At 39.0% G+C, this 23,523-nt stretch overlaps 1 protein-coding gene across 2 annotated transcripts in view; it reads right to left on the bottom strand.

Moving 5' to 3' along the window:
• The window catches only part of UBL3 (ubiquitin like 3), an 80,519-nt gene extending 57,266 nt beyond the window's left edge, over nucleotides 1-23,253 (bottom strand). The window contains exon 1 of one of the 2 annotated variants that reach the window (XR_002730990.2): nucleotides 21,671-21,834. Coding sequence is in view for 1 of the 2 variants with exons in the window: in XM_023208754.1 (XP_023064522.1) it covers nucleotides 22,043-22,069 (27 nt within the window). In the remaining variant the exon portion in view is untranslated. Of the gene's footprint in view, nucleotides 1-21,670; nucleotides 21,835-22,042 lie in introns of those variants that run through there. The other variant, XM_023208754.1, reaches the window with a different exon arrangement.
• Nucleotides 23,254-23,523: the final 270 nt, after the last annotated feature.

Here is a 23,523-nt window from a genome sequence, read left to right as displayed (position 1 = left end):
GATAAATGTATGTAAATTTTGTAAATCACACATTTAGATATTTGTTTTTACTTCATTTACTTTTAGCTGGTGAAAGGGGGAGTAAATAAAACATAATTAAAATCTAAAGAGTCTTTTTAAAGGTCTTGTGTACTACAGAGATGTATATAGATACCATATATGTATTTACAAATCTAGCAATAGGATAAAGTACTGACTGAAGGAGGGAACAGTTAAAAACAAAACAGTCCTTTTGTGAGATCTCAAAGATTTTAAAATAAGCATCCCATAAATCTCAAATATAAACTCAAACCTCTGCTCCTTTTGATTCTACCGAAATAGTCTGGTTTAGGTGGGTTTTAACTTGCTTTGATCTTAGTGAAATTACAGGATTAAAATTAGAAAAGTGTTTCCTGTCACTGGTACAACCATATTACTCTACAGAATCACCTGAGGTGGAGGAGTGCAGCAGCGCAGTCACAGCTCACTGCAGTCTCAAACTACTGGGCTCAAGTGATCATTCCATCTCAGACTCACCAGTAGGTGGGATTACAGGCACGAACCACCACACCTGGTCAAAGATTGCATTTGAAAAAAGGAAATACGGTACAGCTATGATGTGTTAAAAAGAAGCCTGTTTTATCCTATGGAAAAACTCAAAGAACTAAAGGTTTTCTTTCGAGTGAGTGTAAATTGCCTACACAAAAGGGCACATAAAAGGACACTTAATTAAACTGGATCTTTAAGACCTCCCCAAATTAGAACATTTCAAAATGAATTATCAACTGTATACACACACACACAAACACGCACACACATATCACATCACACATAAAAAAATCTAGAGGGTAGAGAGAAAAAACATTAATAGTATTCATATGTAAGAAGAATAATTTTATAAATGGCACTATTTTCCTTAAAATGTTTTCTATTTTACAAGTTTTACAATAATCTTATTGCTTTTCCAATTAGTTACAAAATTAGAATGAAAGAAAAAATAAACAAAACAGTAAATTCAGGTTTTTCTTTTTTTTGAGACGGAGTTTCACTCTTGTTGCCCAGGCTGGAGTGCAATGGTGTGATCTCGGCTCACTGCAACCTCCGCCTCCCGGGTTCAAGCGATTCTCCTGCCTCAGCCTCCCAAGTAGCTGGGGTTACAGGCATGCGCCACCACGCCTGGCTAATTTTGTATTTTCAGAAGAGACAGGTTTCTCCACGTTTGTCAGGCTGGTCTCGAACTCCTGACCTCAGGTGATCTGCCCACCTCGGCCTCCCACAGGGCTGGGATTACGGGTGTGAGCCACAGCACCCGGCCACAAATATAGATTTTTAAGTGCAGACAGATAAAAATAAATAGAGTATGGCCAAGAAAGGACAAAATGGGACAAGCCACATAAATACTTCTCTTTAGGAACCACTGGTCAAGTACACTGAGGAATCACAGAAGGAATACACGTCATTAACTTTACTATGGAGGATAAGTGAGCGGCAACCACATTAACCTAGTTGACGCTCCATAATGATAATTAGCTTTCCTTCTGAAAAGTTAATTTTTAAAAAATACTGTGTTTATGTCATTAAAATAGTCACATCAATTATAAATTTATAAGAAATTACTCCTATTATTTTTAATTAAAATATGTTCTTAAAATGTTAAGACAAGAATGGTCAATTTGGGAAAGTTACTCTTCTAGCTTAAATGAATCATCTAATATGTGACCACATATATACTATGTTTTCAAACAGAGTGAGTGGCTAGACCATTGTTCCTATCTTTGTCATAATCTGATGTGCCTATTCTGGAAAACCTCCCTTTTGCACCTGTGATATTTTTGGTGCGCTTTTCAGGTAATTATAAGTTATATAAGTTATTCAAGTCACCTGGGAAACAAAAAAAGGGTTTTACAGTTTCAGAGTAGACTGCTATCCCTTTTGTCCACCCTGGGATAGCCACCTGAACTACTCAAGGAAGACTTCAGCTGTCCATCTAGTGGCTCTAACTGAGAAATGACATATGTTAGCATTTCTTCCAAAAATGACTCACGTGTTGGCATAATTTGAAAAGCAAAAATATAATAACAAGCTTACATCTGTAGTCTGCAGTACATACAACTTATCAATGAACCCAGAATAAAGGTATTTAGGGCAAAAGTTTTCCCAGCTTTTGATTTTTCTTGGCTGCCTGTTCTAAATCCCAAAGGAGTAAGGTAGACAGTACTTTGGGGAATGAAAAAGCCATTTGCTTCTCTCCTATGCCAGCTGGGAATCTGATTTCCCAGTTTTTTTTAGTAAAACTCTTTCTCTGGGTACAAAGAATTTAATAAGAAACATCTCTTTGCAAACTCTGCATCAAAGCATGAACTAGATGATTGCTACTGAACCAACAGCCCTATTATTCTGTAACAGAAAAATTCACCCGTGTAGGATTAAAAAGGAATAATTTCAGAGCAAAAAGCAAGTACTGTTAATGCCTGTCCTGATTATACGCAGTAGCAAAGCAAAATATTTTGACAATTAGAAAGTGTTGGGAAAATATAGATATAGGCACAAGAATGGAAAAAATGACTTCCAAAAAAATGGGACACACTGAATCCTTCTATGCCTAGCATATCAATACGGGAGAAAACTACAAGAATTATATTAAAAACACTCTTGACCACATTGAAATATCTGATAATGCATTGAGACCCATATAGCTTTCACCAAATTATACAATATTCCTCACCTCCTTGCTGTATCTGCTGTTGCTGATGACTCTTCCTCCTTGAGTTTCTCCCTATATGCCTTAAATGACAATCGAGCATTTTTATTATTTTCTTTTTTCCTGTAACTCTGTTTCTTTTCTCACTTTTTTAATTCCCTTGTTCCCAAATAGAGGGGTTGTACCTTCAGGGTATCCTCCCTCTCCCCCTTGGTGACTCATCTAATCTCATATTGGTATTTTTTTCTTCAACTGAATGCTCACATAAATTTATACTTTTTAGACTTTTCTTTCCTGAGGACTAATTTCACACTCTTATGGATATTAAGGAGAGGTAAAATGAGTCACAGATTCCTACACTACTTGCTCTTTTAAAAAAGATAATTCCTGCCGGGTGCGGTGGCTCACACCTATAATCCCAGCACTTTGGGAGGCCAAGGCAGGTGGATCACCTGAAGTTGGGAGTTCAAGACCAGCCTGACCAACATGGAGAAACCCCATCTCTACTAAAAATACAAAATTAGCCAGGGTGGTGGCGCATGCCTGTAATCCCAGCTACTCAGGAGGCTGAGACAGGAGAATTGCTTGAACCCAGGAGACAGAGGTTGTGGTGAGCCGGGATTGTGCCACTGCACTCCAGCCTGGGCAACAAGAGCGAAACTCCGTCTCAAAAAGAAAAAAAAAAGAAAGACAACTCTACTAGCTTGATTATATGTCTTTCTATATGAGAAATGACTAAAATCAGAAAAGTTGAAAGAAAGGCTGATGACAGCTTATTTAATGATAGAAAGAAAAAAAAAAGAACGCAGACATTGAGAAGAAGAAAACTGAAAAATCACAAAAAGTCAAACGAAAAGCTTAGCAATCTGGGACCACTTGGCATACGAGCCAAAAACAAACAAACAAACCAAAAACAGTCAAAGATCTTTTTAGTCCTCTGAAAGAATTAATCATATAAACCATACACACGCACTGTCCAATAATAGTAGCCACTAGATACACATAGATATTTTCATTAAAATTAAACATAAGTAAAAATTCACTCCTTAAACACTAGCCATGATGAAAGTGCTCGATAGACACATGTAGCCCAGCAAGTGGCAACCTTATTAGACAACACAATAAAGAACATTTCCATGAATGTGCAAAGTTCTATCAGACACCTGCAATGCTAACTCAACATTCATTGAGTTTTCCTTATTTAGTAGGTACTGTGCTAGTTACAGGGGTTTAGAAAGATAAGGCCTCTTTCCGCCCTCAAAGAGTACATAGCCTGTTTAGTGGGAGAAACACATAAAAATACTTACAGTTGCTAGAGTACAGGTAACGAAAATTATGAAAGAGCAACTAATTCTGTGGCCTAGCTCTGAATTTCAGACCAATTAGCTAGGATTTCAATCCTTTCACCTAACTTCTATAATTTACCTTCTCTGTAGACTTAGCCTTGTTCATCTAGTAGTATGACTTTACGACAAATAATGCTGAGACTCACTACTACCTAGAAATCCCCGGGCCATCAGAACCAGAAATACTGATGCCTGCATAGGATTTAAGCTAGCACTGTTCCTCTGGAGTCTACGCTTTACATTGCGGGCAATCCCTGAAGGAAGAAGCTATCCTGCCACTCTGGCTACCTTTCCTTGGTCCCTCCTAGAAGTCAGCTTTGCACCAACTGTCATTTTTAATTTGGAGGTCCCAGCATGTTCTATACTTACAGTGTCTAGCTGCCTGACAAAGTTACAAAATATTACCAAGGAATCAGCACTGCAGTTGAGGACAAGTCTCAGGTGCAAATGGAGCAAGATAAAGAGAAGTCAAGGTCCACTTTAAGCAGAAAGGGAAGGCTCTGCAAGGATGAGAGAACAGCACAGGAGTTAAACGAAAGATTATGAACAAGCAGGGGTTCATTACAACTCAAACACAGGGTACATACAAGGGGCCAACAGGAGATGAGGCTGGACTGCGGCCCAACTGCCAAGAGAAGAAACTTAATGCTGTCATGGTAAGAAGGTTGGCCTGGATTAGCATGTGAGTGACAGCCAGCCATTAGTAGGTAGTATAGTCAGTCAGACACTGAGATCTGTATTTTCCATAGACAAATCTGGGAAAACAGTGGAAGGCGGACAGTAGTGGATAACTAAAGTAAAAAGACGTCTGGATGGAGATCGGGTTACAAAGTAGTGGAGATAAAAGAGAAAATTGATTTAAAACACATTAGAGAAAAATGATTGGCTCTATTGACGGGATCTATCTAGGACACTGGCACCCAAAAATGTTTGCTGCCCAAATTAGTGAGGAAAATAATGAGACCACTTAGATCACACAGGACAGAAAACAAATACCACAAGAAACATAAAAATGTGAGGAAATGGCAGAAGACACACTGAGAAATTTAAAAAGAACAAAGACTCCAACAAGGGAATATTCCCTCTGCCTAGAATACAATTCCCCAAGAGAGATGCATGGCTTGTTCCCCACCTCCTTTAGACTCTTGCATAAATGTCAACATCTCTGTGAGCCCTTCCCTGATCCCACTATTTAAAACTGAACACAGACATACTCTTAGCACCCCCAACCCCTTTACTGCTTTTTCTTAATACTTACCACCATCTAATATACAATATACTTCACTTATTTTGTTCAATGTCTGTATCTTTACCATTTAAATGTAAGCTCTATTAGGAGAAGGATTTGTTTGCTTCATTCACCACTATACACCAGCACCTAAAAGAGCGTCTGACACATAGGAAGTACTCAACAAATACTTATTGACTGTCTGAATAAATAACGCAGTGGCTCACACCTGTAATCTCAGCACTTTGGGAGGCCGAGGCGGGCAGATCACGATGTCAAGAGTTCGAGACCAGCCTGGCCAACATGGTGAAACCCCATCTCTACTAAGAATACAAAAATTAGCCGGGCATGGGTGGCATGTGCCTGTAATCCCAGCTACTTGGGAGGCTGAGGCAGGAGAATCATTTGAACCCGAGAGGTTGCAGCGAGTTGAGATCACGCCACACTGCACTCCAGCCTGGGTGACAGAGCAAGACTCCACCTCGAGGAAAAAAAAAAGAAATAAAAAGAACAGAATGATTACATGTAGACTAGTAAGTAAGCATAAAAATGATACCTACCATGAAAATTCTGCTGATCTTTTTGGATGTTAAATGAAAAAATATGGGTAACTAAATAGTTCTTTAAATATAAAAGGCTCAAAAATGTTTTCTTCATGTATGACATAATATACTCAAATATATATAATTATAATACGGTCTTTCTCTTTACAGTCACAAAGTAATGAGAAAGATTTTATAGCTTGAAAAATCACAATACTTGATAGCCACACAGCAAATCCACCACTTAAAGTACTTAAGTCCTATTAAAGACACCAAACTTCAGTTAATGCTTTCTCAAAACTTCCATTCAACTTTCAAATTTATTTTCTGACATTTTGGCTTAATGATAAATAAATGTTAAAATTCACATTTAAATTATTAAATTACATGCTGATTTAAAATGTTAAAAATTAAATGTTAAGCAAAGGCAAGAAGCTGAGGTTAAAGTATCAGGCGTGAGCCACCACGCCTGTAATCCCAGTACTTTGGGAGGCTGAGGCGGGCAGATCACAAGGTCAGGAGATCGAGACCATGGTGAAACCCCGTCTCTACCAAAAACACAAAAAATTAGCCGGGCGCAGTGGCGGGTGCCTGTAGTCCCAGCTACTCAGGAGGCTGAGGCAGGAGAATGGCATGAACCCAGGAGGCGGAGCTTGCAGTGAGCCGAGATCACGCCACTGCACTCCAGCCTAGGCGACAGAGCGAGACTCCATGTCAAAAAAAAAAGAGGATTATGACAAAGTGAAGAATGGTCAGAAAGTTAGAAAATTTAAAAATCCAAGAACACAAAAAAGGCTACCTAGCTAGCTGGCTTCAGGAAAATAATCAAACATTACTAAGCTTCACTTTCTCTATTAATGAAATGAAGTTAACAGTAGCACCCACCTACCTGATAGGATTGTTTTGAGAGTTTTCTGACGGATTAAATTTGTTCCAAGTAATAAGCTTGGCACAGTGTCTGTAAGCAATCATTTTACTCCTTTAATCCACAAACATTTATGAAAAATCTACTATACAAAAGGCACTATACTAAGTACTGGTTATGGCAGCAAATAAAATATATATATATCCACCCTCCTGGAATCTATGGCCTACTGGCGAGGACAAATAACTGAATTACAAAGTGTGATACGTGCTCCAAAGGAATCAACATGGTCTTGCAACAGAAACCAAGAGAGTAAGGGCTCTCAACTTTAGATGTCAGGAAAAGTTTCTCTGAAGAAAGAAAAACTACCCATGCAGATGCAGAGAGGGTACAGAAGTATACTGATGAGTATCCTAAGCAAAGACTCAGTGATGCAGAGTGGGTACAGAAGTATACCAATGAATATCCAGGCCGGGCGCAGTGGCTCACGCCTCTAATCCCATCACTTTGGGAGGCCCAGGCAGGTGGATCATGAGGTCAAGAAATCAAGACCATCCTGGCCAACATGGTGAAACCCCATCTCTACTAAAAAATACAAAAAGTAGCTGGGCATGGTGGTGCATGCCTGTAGTCCCAGCTACTCAGGAGGCTGAGGCAGGAGAATCGCTTGAACCTGGGAGGCAGAGGTTGCAGTGAGTCGAGATTGCGCTACTGCACTCCAGCCTGGCAGCAGAGTTAGACGTGGTCTTATTGATGAATATCCTAGGAAAAGACAGCCCTGCTGTGGGACAGGGCTTGTAGGCATGTTTGAGAAACTGAAAAGGAGCCACTATAATTAAAGCACAGTAAATCAAATGAGATGAGATAATCACGTTAGGCAGGCGCTAGATCATGCAAGACCCTGAAGGCCCAAGGTAAGGATTTGTAATTTTATTCTATGGAAATTTATTCTTCAACGGAAAACACTCAAGGTATTTTTGGAAGAGGTACTACAGGGAATGTGAATGCAAGTAGAAGGATTAGTTCCAAGATTAATTCAATAGTCCAGGAGAGAGAGGGTGCTTGAACTATGTTGGTAGCATGGAGATGAAGAAAAGCAGATGGATTCTAGATATACTTCGAAAGTGACTGAACATAAAGAATAAGGAAAAGAGACGAATCAAGGATGGGTCCAAGAGATGTCTGATTTAAGCAACTGCTTGGCTGATGGTGCCATGGTAAGTAACACAGTAATTAGTTTTAGCCGTTCTTAGCAGCTAGAAGAATAGAAGAGATAGAGGACTGCTGATTCTACAGCACAAAACAGCAAAAATAAGTAAATAAATAAAATAAATAAATAAATAAAACCAGGGTACGAAAAGAAAAGGCAATTAGGTTATCTGTGAGAGAACAGCAATATCAGACCAAATTTCCCATGGAAAACAACTATAAAGGTTATATAAAATGCCCCTAAATCCCCAGCTATTTGAAGGTTTCAGGAGAACAACCAAGAGTCAGGACTTGAGAAGCCAAGATTCCTTAGAGAAGGGAAACACTTTGAAGATCTCACTTCAATTCCCCCTTGAGGTATTTGCCAATTACCAGCACAAAGCAAAAGGCCAAGCAGAAAGCAGCATCCCAGAACTTGTATGAGTCTCACTGGGCTGGGAAGACACAAAAAGTGGATGTTGCACCACCAAGGAGCCAGGAATTCAGGATCTCAGGAAAATAAAAAGGAACCTCAAAGAAAGGAGCCCAATATTCTGTTCAACTTTTCCTCTCCAGGAATGTGCTGAATGATAAACAGCATGGACTGAAATTCAGGAAATCCCAACAAAAAGATGTTGAAAAGAGGTTTTTAAAAAAAGCTTTCATCAGCCTTATGATACTTGAAATTCGGGACTTGCCAAGAAAGAGGTATCTTGGTAAATATGCCCAACTTTCAACCGAGACCTTAGCTAAGCTAAGGGCTATATACCAGTAGTGCACCAACAGTGAGACTATCAGAATTTCCTGACTGTCCTGAATTCAGGCTCATGTCTTATCAGTCACTTATGAATCAAAGTAATCAATGTCTTTCTAACTACTCACCAGAGGATATTAAATCCTATATGGAGAAAGATAACCATAATTCAGATTCTCTATAATTTTTCATCACAATGTTAATAAAACATTGCCAGGCACCTAAGGAAAAAGGATTGAATGATCAAAAACAAAACAACAGAAACAGGCTCACAGGCAATCTAGATATGACGGTCATCAGACAGGAATTTTGCAACAATAGTTAATATACTCAAGAAAACAGATGAAAACATAAGAATTTGAGGGCCGGGCGCGGTGGCTCAAGCCTGTAATCCCAGCACTTTGGGAGGCCGAGACGGGCGGATCACGAGGTCAGGAGATCGAGACCATCCTGGCTAACACAGTGAAACCCCGTCTCTACTAAAAATACAAAAAAAAAAAACTAGCCGGGCGAGGTGGCGGGCGCCTGTAGTCCCAGCTACTCCGGAGGCTGAGGCAGGAGAATGGCGTAAACCCGGGAGGCGGAGCTTGCAGTGAGCTGAGATCTGGCCACTGCACTCCAGCTCGGGCGACAGAGCAAGACTCCGTCTCAAAAAAAAAAAAAAAAAAAAAAAAGAAAACATAAGAATTTGAATCTATGTAAATGTTAGGATAAAAAATACAAAAACTAAAATTAAAAACTCAGTAATTAGAAATAACTGGATATTGGACAGTGAAGATATAAGTGAACATGAAAATAGGTGGCTAGAAAATCTCTAGGCTTAGGAGAAGGGGGAAAAAAGAATGGAAACTGTGACATGACCTAACATACATGTAACTGTAGTCCCATAAGGAAAGAAGACAACAGAATAGAAATAATACTTAAAGAATATTAGCTAACTCCTGGGCCAGGTGACTGTAATCCCAACACTTTGTAATCATGCCTGTAATCCCAACACTTTGGGAGGCTGAGGTGGGTAGATCACTTGAGTCCAGGAGTTTGAGACCAGCCTATCCAACATGGCAAAACCCCGTCTCTACGAAAAATACAAACATTAGCCAGGCGTGGTGATATGTGCCTATAATCCCAGCTTCTAGGGAGACTGAGGAACTAGAATCACTTGAACCCAGGAGGCAGAGGTTGCAGGGAGCTGAAATCATGCCACTGCACACCAGCAAGACTCTGTCTCAAAAAAAAAAAAAAAAAATTAGCTAATTCCCAAATGACAAAATATAGTAAGCCAAAGATTGACTCAGGACCTCAAGATACTCTACAAGCTTTATGAAGATTACAAAAAAAAAAAAAAAAAAAAAAAAAAAAAGCTACAAAAGAGCACATCAATAGTAAAATTGGTGAAAACCAAAGACAAGATATAATCTTTAAAACAGCCAAAGGAAAACACATTAACTTCAAAGGAATAACAATACAATTAAAAGCCTGAGTTGACATAAACAGTGGCAGCCAGGTGATGATAAAAGAACATCTTCAAGGTGCATGAAGTAGGGACCCTTTAAAAGTGAGGTAAAATGAACACATTTTCAGGCAAACAAAAACAGAATTCATTACCAGAAGACCTGCACTAAAAGTTCCTTGAAAAGGATAATTACCCACATGCACATACAATCAAAAAGAAAGAAATGAAGACTTCCAGAATGGTAAAATTTGAGGACAAAGTGAAATGAATAATGATTATTTTCACAACAACATTTTATTACCATTGTTGTTATTATTTCAACAATAATAATAATGACATCTTTGGGGTTGAAAACAAAGCAAAGACTGGAAGAGGGGTAAATGGAATTAAATTAAAAGGCCATTCCATTACCCTGAACTGGCAAAGGCAAAAATTTATGATAGATAAAAAAATTAAAGATGTACATTGTAATCTCTAGACTAACCAGTAAAGATAGTAAAAGAATTTATAACAGAGAAGCTAAGAGAAAGGCATATGGGAAACTATTTGATTAATCCAAAAGAAAACAAGAAATGAAAGGGGAAGTTCTAAAGGACTGATGATGGAAGCAAAATACAAATTGCAAAACTGTAAATTTAAACCCAAATAATGTGCTACAGTAATTACATTAAAGGTAAAACAGAGATTATCAAACTTAGTAAAAAGGCAAAAACCCAACTATATATGATGCTTAAAGAGATTCATCTTATGTATAAAGACAAAGAAAGATTTAAAGGAAATGGATAGAAAAAAAAAAAGAATGCTATATTAACATCCCCTCCCAAAAAAAACTTTAAAGTAAAAAGTGTTACCAGAGAGGAAGACAGAACAATCATAAATTTATTTGTAGCTAATAACTTAGCCTCCAAATACGAGGCACAATTTGAGAGAACTAAAAACATACAGACAAATCCTTACATATGTGGCAATTTTAACACAAGTTTCTCAATTGAGTGATTTAAAAAAGACAACAAAATTCAGTAGTGATACAACAGATTGAACATGATTAATAAACTTAATTGCTGTCTATGGCACACTGGCCTCAATTTTCTAAAACTGACCATAGGCCGGGCGCGGTGGCTCAAGCCTGTAATCCCAGCACTTTGGGAGGCCGAGACGGGCGGATCACGAGGTCAGGAGATCGAGACCATCCTGGCTAACACGGTGAAACCCTGTCTCTACTAAAAAATATAAAAAACTAGCTGAGCGAGGTGGCGGGCGCCTGTAGTCCCAGCTACTTGGGAGGCTAAGGCAGGAGAATGGCGTAAACCCGGGAGGCGGAGCTTGCAGTGAGCTGAGATCCGGCCACTGTACTCCAGCCCGGACAACAGAGCAAGACTCTGTCTCAAAAAATAAAAATAAAAATAAAAATAAAGACTGACCATAAAGCAAGTGTCAACAAATCACCCACAAGTGAAATCATAGAATGATTCCAGACCACAACAGATACCAAACTAGATATCAATAACAAAAATATAGCTAGAAAATCCCCAAATGCTGAGAGCACAAGGGAAAATTTAAAATATGCTTTATTGAATGATAATAAAAAAATATACATCAAACTTGTAAGATCTATCTAAGCTGCATTTAGAGGGAATTTCATATACATTTTTTAAATTCCAAAAATATTCCAAAAAAACCCACAAAGGAGCCAGGCACAGTGGTCTGCACATCTGTATTCCCAGCTACTTGGGAGGCTGAGGAGGAAGGAGCAGTTGAACGCAGGAGTTCAGAAACAAGCTTCGGCAACACAGTGAGACCCCCATCTCTTAAAAAGATTTTTAAAAATAGGCTGGGCACAGTGGTTTAGGCCTATAATCCCAGCACTTTGGGAGGCCGAGGTGGGCGGATCACGGGGACAGAAGATAGAGACCATCCTGGCTAATATGGTGAAACCCCGTCTCTAATAAAAATACAAAAAATTAGCCGGGCGTGGTGGCGGGCACCCGTAGTCCCACCTACTCGGGAGGCTGAGGCAGGAGAACAGCGTTAACCCGGAGGGCGGAGCTTGCAGTGAGCGGAGATCGTGCCACTGCACTCCAGCCTGGGCTACACAGCGAGACTCTGTCTCAAAAAAAAAAAAAAGATTTTAATAAATAAATAAATAAGCTGAAATTTAATGACTTAGGTACCCATCTCAAAAAACTTTAAAAAGTACAGAAAATTAACATTTTTAAGTAGAAGAAATAAAAGTAAAGGCAGAAATCAATAAAAACTTAAAAACAACATTCAATTTGAAAATGGACTCTGAAAAGACTGAGAACAAAGAGACCCAAACTGCCAATAAGCAGATTTTGAAAAGGAGAGATCACAGATACTACAAATATCAAAACAATGATAAAAGGATATGCACACACACAAAACCTTAAGCTGAACTGGAAAATCCAGACAAAATGGACAAATCCCTTGAAAAGCAAAACTTGTCAAAACTGACAAAGAAACAGAAAATAGAATAGCTTTTTATGTACTGAAGAAATAGAATCAATAATCTTCACAAGAAAATTCCAAATGGCTTCACCAGTGAATTATTTCAAACATTTGTGGATGAAATAAAATCAATCCTCACAAATTCTTCCAGAGAATTAAAAAGCATTTCCCAACTCATTTTATGACGTCAGCATAACCTTGATACCTAAATCTGTCAAATACTTTACAAGAAATTTAAATTGCTAGCCAATGTTTTTCGTGAACAAAAAAAAAAACATAAATGAAGTATTATCTAGCATATACCATTTGAGTAATGTATAATTAAGAGCTAGGTTTATCCAGAAATTCAAGGATGCTTTAAAATTAGGAAATATATATCCTTCTCTTTCCCACCTGTCCCAAAACTAACACATATCCTCTGACAGAGCAACTACATTACTAAGAGTTTTGTCCTAAGGTAATAATCAGACAAGGCACAGAGATATGCTTCAGAATATCCACTATATCATTGTTTGTAATAGCTTCTAAATGCTCATGAATATGGAATTAGCTAAGTAATTTATATACATCTACCATAATCAGTTCAAAATTATAATATGATTCTATACTTATTTGCATAGATAGATGTTCAATATAGGCTGGGCTTAAAATATGTAAGGAGGTAGTTTTAGGCTAAACTTGATTTAACATGACTAAATGAAAATAGCAGGATACAAAAGCAAGACTATTTCTAAGGCAAAGAAAAACACTAATTTTATATGAAAGTAAAGAAAAACATATCATAAGAACATTTTGTCTAGACACAATAAATTGCCATCTTAAGTACATAAATAAAAAATGTTAATGTCAAACTTCAACAATTTTCTTCAGCAGAAAGAACATTTTCTTCTCAAAATCTAGTCAGAAAATTGCCCAAATATAGATTTACTTAGACCAAAAATGCTACTTGATTTGACCAACCAATAGATAATCTCTCTCTCTTTCTATATATATATATATATAGATGCAGTTAAAAGTATGAAGACAAAAACAAAATGCCCCAAAAGCACCAAGTCCTTTACAAGTCAATCCATTTGTTATACATATAAAGCATTCAAAGTGGTACTTTTTAAGAAAAATCCACTGTGTAACAAATAAATACACAAGAAGACTCAAAGTTCCAACAAGTTTAAAGGAAACTCCCTTTAATTTTACCAATTAGTAAGACAAGCAACCTTAATTAAAATCATTCCAATCCAGAGGTTACATAGTACATTACAAAGATACATAAAAAAGGTTTCATAAAATAGGTTCCATTTCTACCATGCTAGCTCAGACCAATCAGCAGGGACTCCCTGGAACAAGGTATTGGGAAGGAACCTAAGGCATTCTTAGGATAACGTGCCTGAGGGATTCAGCAATGTTTGCTCAGTTATGGTTGTGGGGAAGGGGGGTAGACGTTTATCACTACTGCCACCAGACCCAAATTCCTATTTTTAGTTCAACTTCTTCCTCGCTATGTGATCACAAATTCCTTACCCTCTCTGAACCTAGGCTGCGAGAAAGTAAAAATGAGCTCGGTTGATAATCAGACTGTGATATCTGAAAGATACAGAGAAGATCAACAGGTAGAAAGTTTTTCCTATGGTCACACTGCAGCTCCAAAATGACCAACAATCTCCCATTCTGTAAGTGATTATGTTTTCTCACCAATGACTCTCCAAGTCCCCCTCATTTATCCTGTCTCCTAAACAAAGACTGCTGAAAGACCCAATTACTAACCCACCTCCACTTGATGTATAATAGCATTCAATCCAGGAGTTCCTGCTTCCAGCACAGCCCAAACCCTACTGAAAACTCCTCCCCTTCTTTCTTTTCTTTTTTATTTTTTGGAGACAGAATCTCACTCTGTCACCCAGGCTGGAGTGCAGTGGCGCAATCTCAGCTCACTGCAACCTCTGCTCACTGCAACCTCCACTTCCTGGGTTCAAGTGATTCTCCTGCCTCAGCCTCCGGAGTAGCTGCCATTACAGGCTCCTGCCACCATGCCCAGCTAATTTTTGTATTTTTAGTAGAGATGGGGGTTTCATCATGTTGGTCTGGGTGATCTCGAACTCCTGACCTCAAGTGATCTACCCACCTCGGCTTCCCAAAATGCTGGGATTACAGGCGTGGGCCACCGTGCCCACCCCTCCCGTTCTCTTTTGCTGACACTCGGCGGCGGTATCTGGCATATGCTCTTCTTAGCTGCAAAACAGTCAACCTAACTTGTTTCACCACAGATGCATTCCTGATGGTCTTCACCTGGTGGGTATTAAGAGTTTCTTTATATACCAACTATATTTATCCAGGGTGACTGTAAGGATTAAATCAAATGCTATAATGTAAAACGCCAAGCATCTGCCTGGTATTAGCAAGTACACAACAAATATTAGTTCTCTCTCCTCTATGAGCTCAAAGTAAAGCTGTAAGTGTAATTTTATTTTTTATCATGGAATCAGTTCTTCACTATCAAGAAACTGCATATCTGCAAAACACAGCTAACAGCCAGAAAATTAGCCCCCCAAAAAAGAGAATACTAAGCAATCAAAACAGATATGATCAAGTCCATGAAATAAAAGATCATACACTTTACTGTGAGGTAACTCCTAAAATCCTACTTCGACACCATTTGTTCATTTTAAACACATATTATTTTTAATAAACTTTGGAAATATGGTTTCCACACCCATAGCAAATTAAAACCAGCAACCGCAAATGGTTAGGAATAAGTAGGCACACTGATCACAGGAAAAAACAGCTGCTCAACCAGGCAGGAGACAGAAAACTTGTAACTATTAAACACAAGAAGTTAAAATGTTCAGAAATCGTTCGTCATCTAATGCAGTGGCTTCTATATTTTTTTGATTGAAAATCCCAAACATAAAATACTTGAGGCACATATCTACAGTATATGTGTTTTCATTTATAAACATACACATAGTATAAAACACATACTAAAAACAGAAGTTAAAAGATCAAAATTTTGTTTTACTTTTTACTTTACTATCAACTATTTTAAATATTAATTCATTTTAATCTTTCAATCACTAAAAATGCTATTATTATTAACATATTAAGTGAGCATTATTATTAAACATATCTCTATTTTTTAAAATCTTAGTTTCTTCATTTGTGAAGTTCAATGTATTTTGACACTTGGTTTTAAGAGTTGTCATAAGTCATAGCTGAAAAACTTACCTTACAAAGATGAGATCTATATAGAAGAACACGTCACTTACTAATTTACTAAATCATATTACTTTTCCATTCTATCACCAAAGACGCAAACATTTTTATTCAAAGTCAGCTACCTGATGTCAATGTTATTAAAATTTTCTTTTTCCTAACTGCAATAAGATATTTTTACAAATCAAAATGTTCGGCTTTCCAATAAATGGTCCAAAGTCAATTAAAATTCATTGTAAGGAAGATTTTCAACAGATAGGAAATACCTCAATACGCTTTCAAAATGTTCTCCATAACATTTGTTTCTTTTGAAAAGCAGGTACTTTTTCACTTACTATTTAAAATGTCGATTTTGCCTTGAAGTGACAACTTAGGGATTGTTTTCCTAAAATTATCTGCTAAATTTTTATTTGTGGTAGCCTCTTGTCATCATGGGTAAGAACAGCATAGAGAATACTCATCTTCTGTAATAAAAATGTGTGATTAATCTTTGAGTTCTACAATTCTTTTAAATGCTTTGACAGCAAACCTCTGTTCCCCATCTCAATACAAAGTATCATAGATTCTTCTTTTAAAAAGTATTTTAAAAGGGACTATATAACAGAAAACTGAGAAACTCATGATGCTTTTGCTGGCATCTACATTACAGAATTCACACATCTTCCCTCAGCAAACCACACTCTCAGCGACCACCTGAATGCAGGTGGACCTAGGAAAACCTCACAGCCAATTCATATAGTACGAATAGAAAAGCTCAATCCTTTTCCCTTTTGGGACATAAAATAAACAAATAGACGTTCTCATATTTACTTCTCAAAATCGACTTGCTTCACCTCACTTTGTAAACTACTGATCTAGTGAAGGCGCATAAAGCTTCCAAATCTATATTAGGTGCTGAGGGTATTATAGTTATAGCTTATACCTATTAATACTACTAGTATAATACACAGACAGGTACCCAATAAACACTGATTAAATGCAAGCAATATTATTCAAATCATAGCTCTAAGTCGCCAAAAATCAGTTAACTTATGCATAGTATATTTCATTTAAGCAAATACAATGGTAATCCAACATTGTTAGACTGGGCTATTTTAACACTCAACCTCCAAGTATTCAGAAAATTTACTGGTTCAGAATGACTTATTACCCAAGGTTTCCAGGTTACCATGAATTCTACAGTCACTCTTCATTTTTCCCTCCCAGAATAAGATGACTTAGAAAATTAAAGAGCACATTTACTAAGTATATGCTTCAGTCTCCTAAAACACATTTACTGTTTTATATTATGAAAACTAATAGCACCATCAGTATTTTAACCACTAATTTAAAATAAATTCAAGCTTTAATACTACAAATATAGTTTTCATATTTCAAGTGATAACAGAAGCAGATATTATAGACTTCATATTTAACACCACTATTACTACGGAACAGTATTTACTTTTTCCATAAGTAACGAAGACAGTAATACTTTGTGAGTCAAGAAAGTCACTCAACAATTTCTGAATGTCTAAAAACTATCAGAGGTGAAATAAAAGTTATACTATATCCACAGACATTTGATACCTGTGTAAGAGGAATGTCAAAAGCACTAAAGGAAAATGGTTTACAGGAAGGAAAGATCACTGTAGCCTAAAATGAACTAAAGACCATTTCAGACACAAGCTGGGGTAGGTAGAAAGAAGTAATTCAAAACTGAGGGAAACAATGTTATCCGTTTTCTTAATAAAAATGTCTAATTCAAAATACCAAATATGCGACACATTCAAGTAAAAATTTAGAGAAACATTCTTTTTTTTTTTTTTTTTTTTTTGAGATGGAGGCTCACTCTGTCGCCCCGGCTGGAGTGCAGTGGCCGGATCTCAGCTCACTGCAAGCTCCGCCTCCCGGGTTCACGCCATTCTCCTGCCTCAGCCTCCCGAGTAGCTGGGTCTACAGGCGCCCGCCACCTCGCCCGGCTAGTTTTTTGTATTTTTTAGTAGAGACGGGGTTTCACCATATTAGCCAGGATAGTCTCGATCTCCTGACCTCGTGATCCACCGGTCTCGGCCTCCCAAAGTGCCGGGATTACAGGCTTGAGCCACCGTGCCCGGCCAACACTCAATTCTTAATGTATTATTTATTAAGCTATTCAAGTAACACATATATGGAAAACAGTACTTATCTACCCTTTGGCTTTATAAAACCCTTCAACTTAAACCTGAAATGAGAATCATCAGGAAGAGAAAGAAAAATAAAAAGGAGCTGTAAGTAAAGAGAAAAGAGTCCTTGGGCATTAAATCTCAGTATGCTTTTCTCAATGCTCAAAACTTTCTATTTTCTGGACCTTTTTCTTTCATGGCATTTTCTCCTGGTATATTCAACATATGTCATTTTACTTTAACTTGGAAAAGTGATAAAAGTTCACTTTGAAAGGAAATATATTTTAGTAATTTCCTGTCCACAAGAGGGCTCCAATAATTCTTACATGAATGGAAGTGATACAACAAAAATTATAATGAAAATACTCATTAAGCACATAAAATATACGGAAAAAATGTGAATTGTCATTATCTCATTCAACTCCTATTACAAATTGTTGTTATCTGCTACCATTTTTACATTAACAGTTGTTAAAGATACGGGGCTTTTCTTTGTTTTATCAACTAAAATGTTTTGAATCACAAAATTGCTCTGCCATTATTCTCACCCTGTCAATTTCTCTCTTAAACTTTTCAATGTAATAGATATTATAAAGTATAATTTTTGTCCAAAGCTCTACATAGTAGCCTAAATGTTGTATACAATACTCTTATAAAAACAAGAATGTATTTCTTGATAACTTTACCAATCCAGAAAACAAAATTACCACTGCTGCCCAGTCTTAGGTCTTATTACTAACACAGGCGGTGAATATTTTCTTGCAAAAATCCTACAGTGGTTAACATAAGTCACACTGCAAGTATAAACAATGAATACTGCCGCATCATGAACTATGATCTTGGCTGAAAAATAAATAAATAAATACATCATTTAAATACAATATATTATAATGATACTCTGTTCATGTATTTTCAGATTTCTTCAAAAATAAGTTACTACACTAAGATGTTATTAAATCTAGTTCAAACTCAATCACTCTTAGCAAAGAAAAAGCAACATTTCAAGTAAATACATTTATATGTATAGGACATATATATTACAGAATGTAGTAAAAGTACCAACAACAAATTATGTTTTAAAGGGTACAGCAAATCCATTCACTAGGGGTGCCACTCCCTCATCCAAAAAATTGACATTTGGATTATTAAAAATGAGAGTCCTTATGCTAAACACAAAAAATTATTGAATGTTTAAAAATAAATTTTAAATGTGAGTTCTATGTACAAGAAAGTGAGTCATAATCATGGCCATAAAGACTTTACCAAAAACATCAATTGATTTAGCAATTATTGTAGCTCGAGAATAAATTATCTCTATTGGAAACATGACAGAGGTTGTAACTTCACCACCCCATCCCATCTCCCCAACAGGATTTTCCTACACAACTGACAAGCACCATTAACATATAAAAGATTGACTTCAATAGAAATGACACCACCACCAAAAAGTAAAAGTGTAACATTTGTTTCTAAATAGCACATACTGTCAACTAGGAGAAAGCTTAATTAACATTTTACTGCATCTACCAAAAACGTGTTTATTCATAAATGCAAGTTTAGCGGACTGTAACAGTACACATCCTGATCAATTTAGAGTTATGCTACAAGGGATATATGTCATTAGCTTTGCCGTGGGAGTGGTGAGAGGAGCTCTTCAAGGTTTGGAGCGGTAAATTGTTCTGTCATGAATGTAAACGAAAATCAATTGTCAATTAATGGTATGAAGAGTTTAATAATTATGAAGCATTTAACCGACAACTTCTAACCAATATTTGTCATGTTATATTTCAAAAAGTTAAGAATTCTAGGCATATAGCAAATGATAGACTTCTTAAGCAAAAATGCAAAGTAAAGTAATAAATGAACGTTTAAAAGACTTTCACAAAGAAAAAAATCTTAACCTCTAACCAGTTGAACAGAAAACAAGACATAAAAAAAATACTCAGAACAATCAAACTGTGCTGTACCTTAGTACCCACTCTGAAATAGCATCATCAGGGCATTATATGTTTATTACATAATACTGCTTTGCCCTTGCATATCACCTTTAATCAAAGGATCTCAAAGCACCACAGAATCATCAAGGCCTTAACATACACTCTGAAACAGATAAACTGTTATATTTTATAATTGCAGACATTAATAAAACCCTGCTCCTACTTCCCAGTCCTCTGATCCTAACATCAGCCTCCAAACCTCTCTCTGACTTGGAAACAGCATCTCCCAAATCATCTCAATCTGTGACTGATGCTACGCACATTACAGCTTTTCTTCACTGGACCTAAAGGAAGTAGTGGCACTGTTTTAATAACACACATCTATTTCATTCCAACTTCTGTGAGAGAATAGATGGTACTTAAGGTTAACCTATCTTGCACTGTGCTTGATGATATAAAATGGAGGCTTTCGAGAGAGCAAATCTTTGCTCGAGGGGATGAACCCACAGATCACTCATCAAACAAGGGAAATAGCATTTCCCAGCTCTGTCTAGAGACCGCTCCCGGCAACTTGAAGAGCGGTATGGAGGAAACCTTGTCCAACCGTCCTTAACCAGGCAGGAGGCTATTTCATGTGTGCACACCAGAAGAGAAGCGAAAACTAAAAGGACAACGCACGAGTTTTAGGACTCAGGAAGGTGAGTGTAAAGCTGTTATGTGGCCACCCAAGAGACAGAACACTGTGTTTCCTTTGCATTAAATGGGAAATTAAACAAGAGCAAAAATGCCTTTAAACCAAGGTCAAAATAAGCCATTTAGAATCATTTAATTTTTATTATAAAATCTGTTTATGAGGTTTGCTCCTATAGAAACATCTGGTGTTTTAAAATTTAATCAGCAGGCCAAGTGCAGTGGCTCACGCCTGTAATCCCAGCACTTTGGGAGGCCAAGATGGGTGGATCACCTGAGGTCAGGAGTTTGAGGCCAGCCTGGCCAACATGGTGAAACCCTGTCTCCACCAAACAAACAAACAAAAAAAAATTAGCCGGGCGTGGTGGTGGGCGCCTGTAATCCCAGCTACTTGGGAGGCTGAGGCAGGAGAATCGCTTGAACCCGGGAGGCAGAGGTTGCAGTGAGCCAAGATCGCGCCACTGCACTCCAGCCTGGGCAACAAGAGCAAAACTCCATCTCAAAAAATAAAAATAAAATTAAAAAATAAAATTTAATCATCAGCAATGTTCAATTTGTTTCCACTGAATACACAAACACTCAAATGTTAACATATGTGAGCACAACTACATTAACTTCAGTTCTTTCATAAACAGGATTATTCCTCTTCCTGTTAATTAACTGCATTATGTTTGTCCTTAGGACTGCAAAGTGTAACTTCACACTCACACAAACCAAGCCCCCAGCACTGTAAGGTTACACGGTTACTTCCAGTCAACAGACTCACAACCTTAGCCTTTATAAACAAAACAAAAAGAAAGGCGTCAATACACAACAGTACTTTTTGTTTCAAGCTCTCAACACTCAGTGATCGTGATCGAGGCTCAATACTACGTTTCCTTAGCTTTATGTCTAATATGGAATCTACTACTAATAAATATTTGCCATTAAAAAGCCCTGGAATAGTCACAGTAAGTACCAATACAGGGTCAGCCTACGTTTGTGAAAATCCCAAAATATCTTAATATTTCTGTTGCCATCCATATTCTGACATTTCAGAAAGCTCACGGCAAATTCTAACATACTTTTTCTTGAAGAGATGTGTATCCCTGTTCTTGAAAAATATCAAGTTCGTCCCTACTGCACTGATGATCTTGTCTGTGTCATAAAGCAAGATTCCCGTTTCCTTACCTATTCTCCTAGGGACACCCGTCCTCAGCTCTGCCCACTGTCACTGACGTTTTCAGAAACGTTAAAATACTAGCGTTCGGAGGCTTCTGGCAAAGAGGGAGATGTTTTGTCCCCTCAAGCTACCATGATACATCTCCCTACTTCTCCACTGTCTTCAATGATTTAGAAAACACGACCAAATGAGAGAACCTATATTAAAAGCAGTACTTTCTAAAAGGGGGAAACCAGAAGCTCTAACTTCTCCAAATCGCTCAGCACGGTGGCTTTTCGACAGTCCCCAGCAAATCTTCGCCCCACGCCTGCCCTCTTTCCGATTAAATAAGATTGGAAACCACAGTTAAATCAGAGTGTCATAACTTATCCGTCACTTACCATATCCGCCGGGACATTACTGGACATCTTGCCGTTTGATATATACCCAGATGTTTACGGGGGAAAAAAAAACAAAAACAAAAAAAAAAACAAAACAAAAAACAGCAGAAGTCTTCAAGCTACAGAAATAAGCCTTCACGATTCTGACTGGTTCGTGATGTGCTTTCTCCCCCAAAAATAAGTTATTTCGGAGCCAAAGCGCCGCTCAGGCCGAGGTTCTGGTGCGAAGAGGAACAATCCCCAGGAGCTGTGTGGCCGGAGCAGGAAGAAACTCCCGGGACAGCAGAGGCAGCCCCTGTCGTCGTCGTCGTCAGCAGCAGCAGCAGCCCCAGGACCGGCCGCGCCAGGTGGCCCGAGCCGAGTGACACACGGACATCAAGAGGGGTGGGAGGGGGTTAAATCCGCCTTCCTCCTTTCCCAGCCCCGGCAATGATTCACACTCGCTCCCGAGTCAAGTCCTCATTAAGCAGGAGAAAAATGCCCCAGCGTGGATGTACATAGATAACTATGTAGCTACACATCGACGCGTGAGCCTTGAGTGGCGGCCGAGTGGTGGCCGGACGCTGGCCGCGGACTTGCCGAGCCGCTCTCGGGGCGCCGCGCGGACGGCGCGGGTGAACGGCTCAACTCGCGCCGCTGGGGCGAAGAGCCGGGCCGCGGAAACCCGCGCTCAAGGGCATTTAACTAGTTGGGAGCCAAAGCGAAAGACCAGCACGGGGGACCGACAGCGCGGGGTGCTCGGGGCCGGCGGGGACACTCCACAGCCCCTCTGGGCTCAGGCCGCGGGCGCCTCCCGGCAGCAGCGCGGGTCGGGGCGCATCGTCTCCGGCTCTTCGGCGCTCCGGTTCTGCCTCCGCCTCCCCCGCCGCCGCCTCCCCGGTCTCCGCCTTCCCCTCCCCTGCCCGGCCTCGCGAGCTCCGGGCGACGCCGACTTCGGCTGGTCCCCGGAAGAGGCCGGGTCCTCCCTCTCCTCAGCCCGGGAATGGTTTCCTCTCAGAGCTTTGTTTCTCCTCCTCCTCCTCCACTTTTCAATCCCACACGCCGCAGCCGCCTCCTGTCATCGCCTCTCAAGCCAACATGGCGGCAGTGGCGGCACCGACGGCGGCTGCCTGAGCGAGAGTAGGGGAAACGGAGAGAGCACGAGCCCCCCTTCGCAGCCACCGCCCCCGTCCTCGTCCTCCCTCCGCGGGCACTAAGTGCGTCACCACGGAGACCACCCTCGAGCATCACGGGAAGTGTAGTCTACGAGGATGGGGGGGAGGGAGGCGCCGAATGCGTCCTCGCCCGGCTCCGAAGCCACGCCCCCCCATAGCAACAGTTGCGAGGAAAGGAAAGCTCCCTTCCCTTGCTTTGGACAAGCTGCTGCCCAGGAGTTAAGTGATACCTGCTACCAGGAGTGCTGTGATCATGAAAATTGTTGGGAGAAAATAATTCTGCACAGAGAAATTCCCTTATGCACAATATGCACGCAGAGCTAAAAT

The sequence above is a fragment of the Piliocolobus tephrosceles genome, chromosome X (assembly GCF_002776525.5).
Source record: "Piliocolobus tephrosceles isolate RC106 chromosome X, ASM277652v3, whole genome shotgun sequence".
Lineage (NCBI taxonomy): Eukaryota > Metazoa > Chordata > Mammalia > Primates > Cercopithecidae > Piliocolobus > Piliocolobus tephrosceles.
This window is presented reverse-complemented; position numbering and strand designations above follow the sequence as displayed.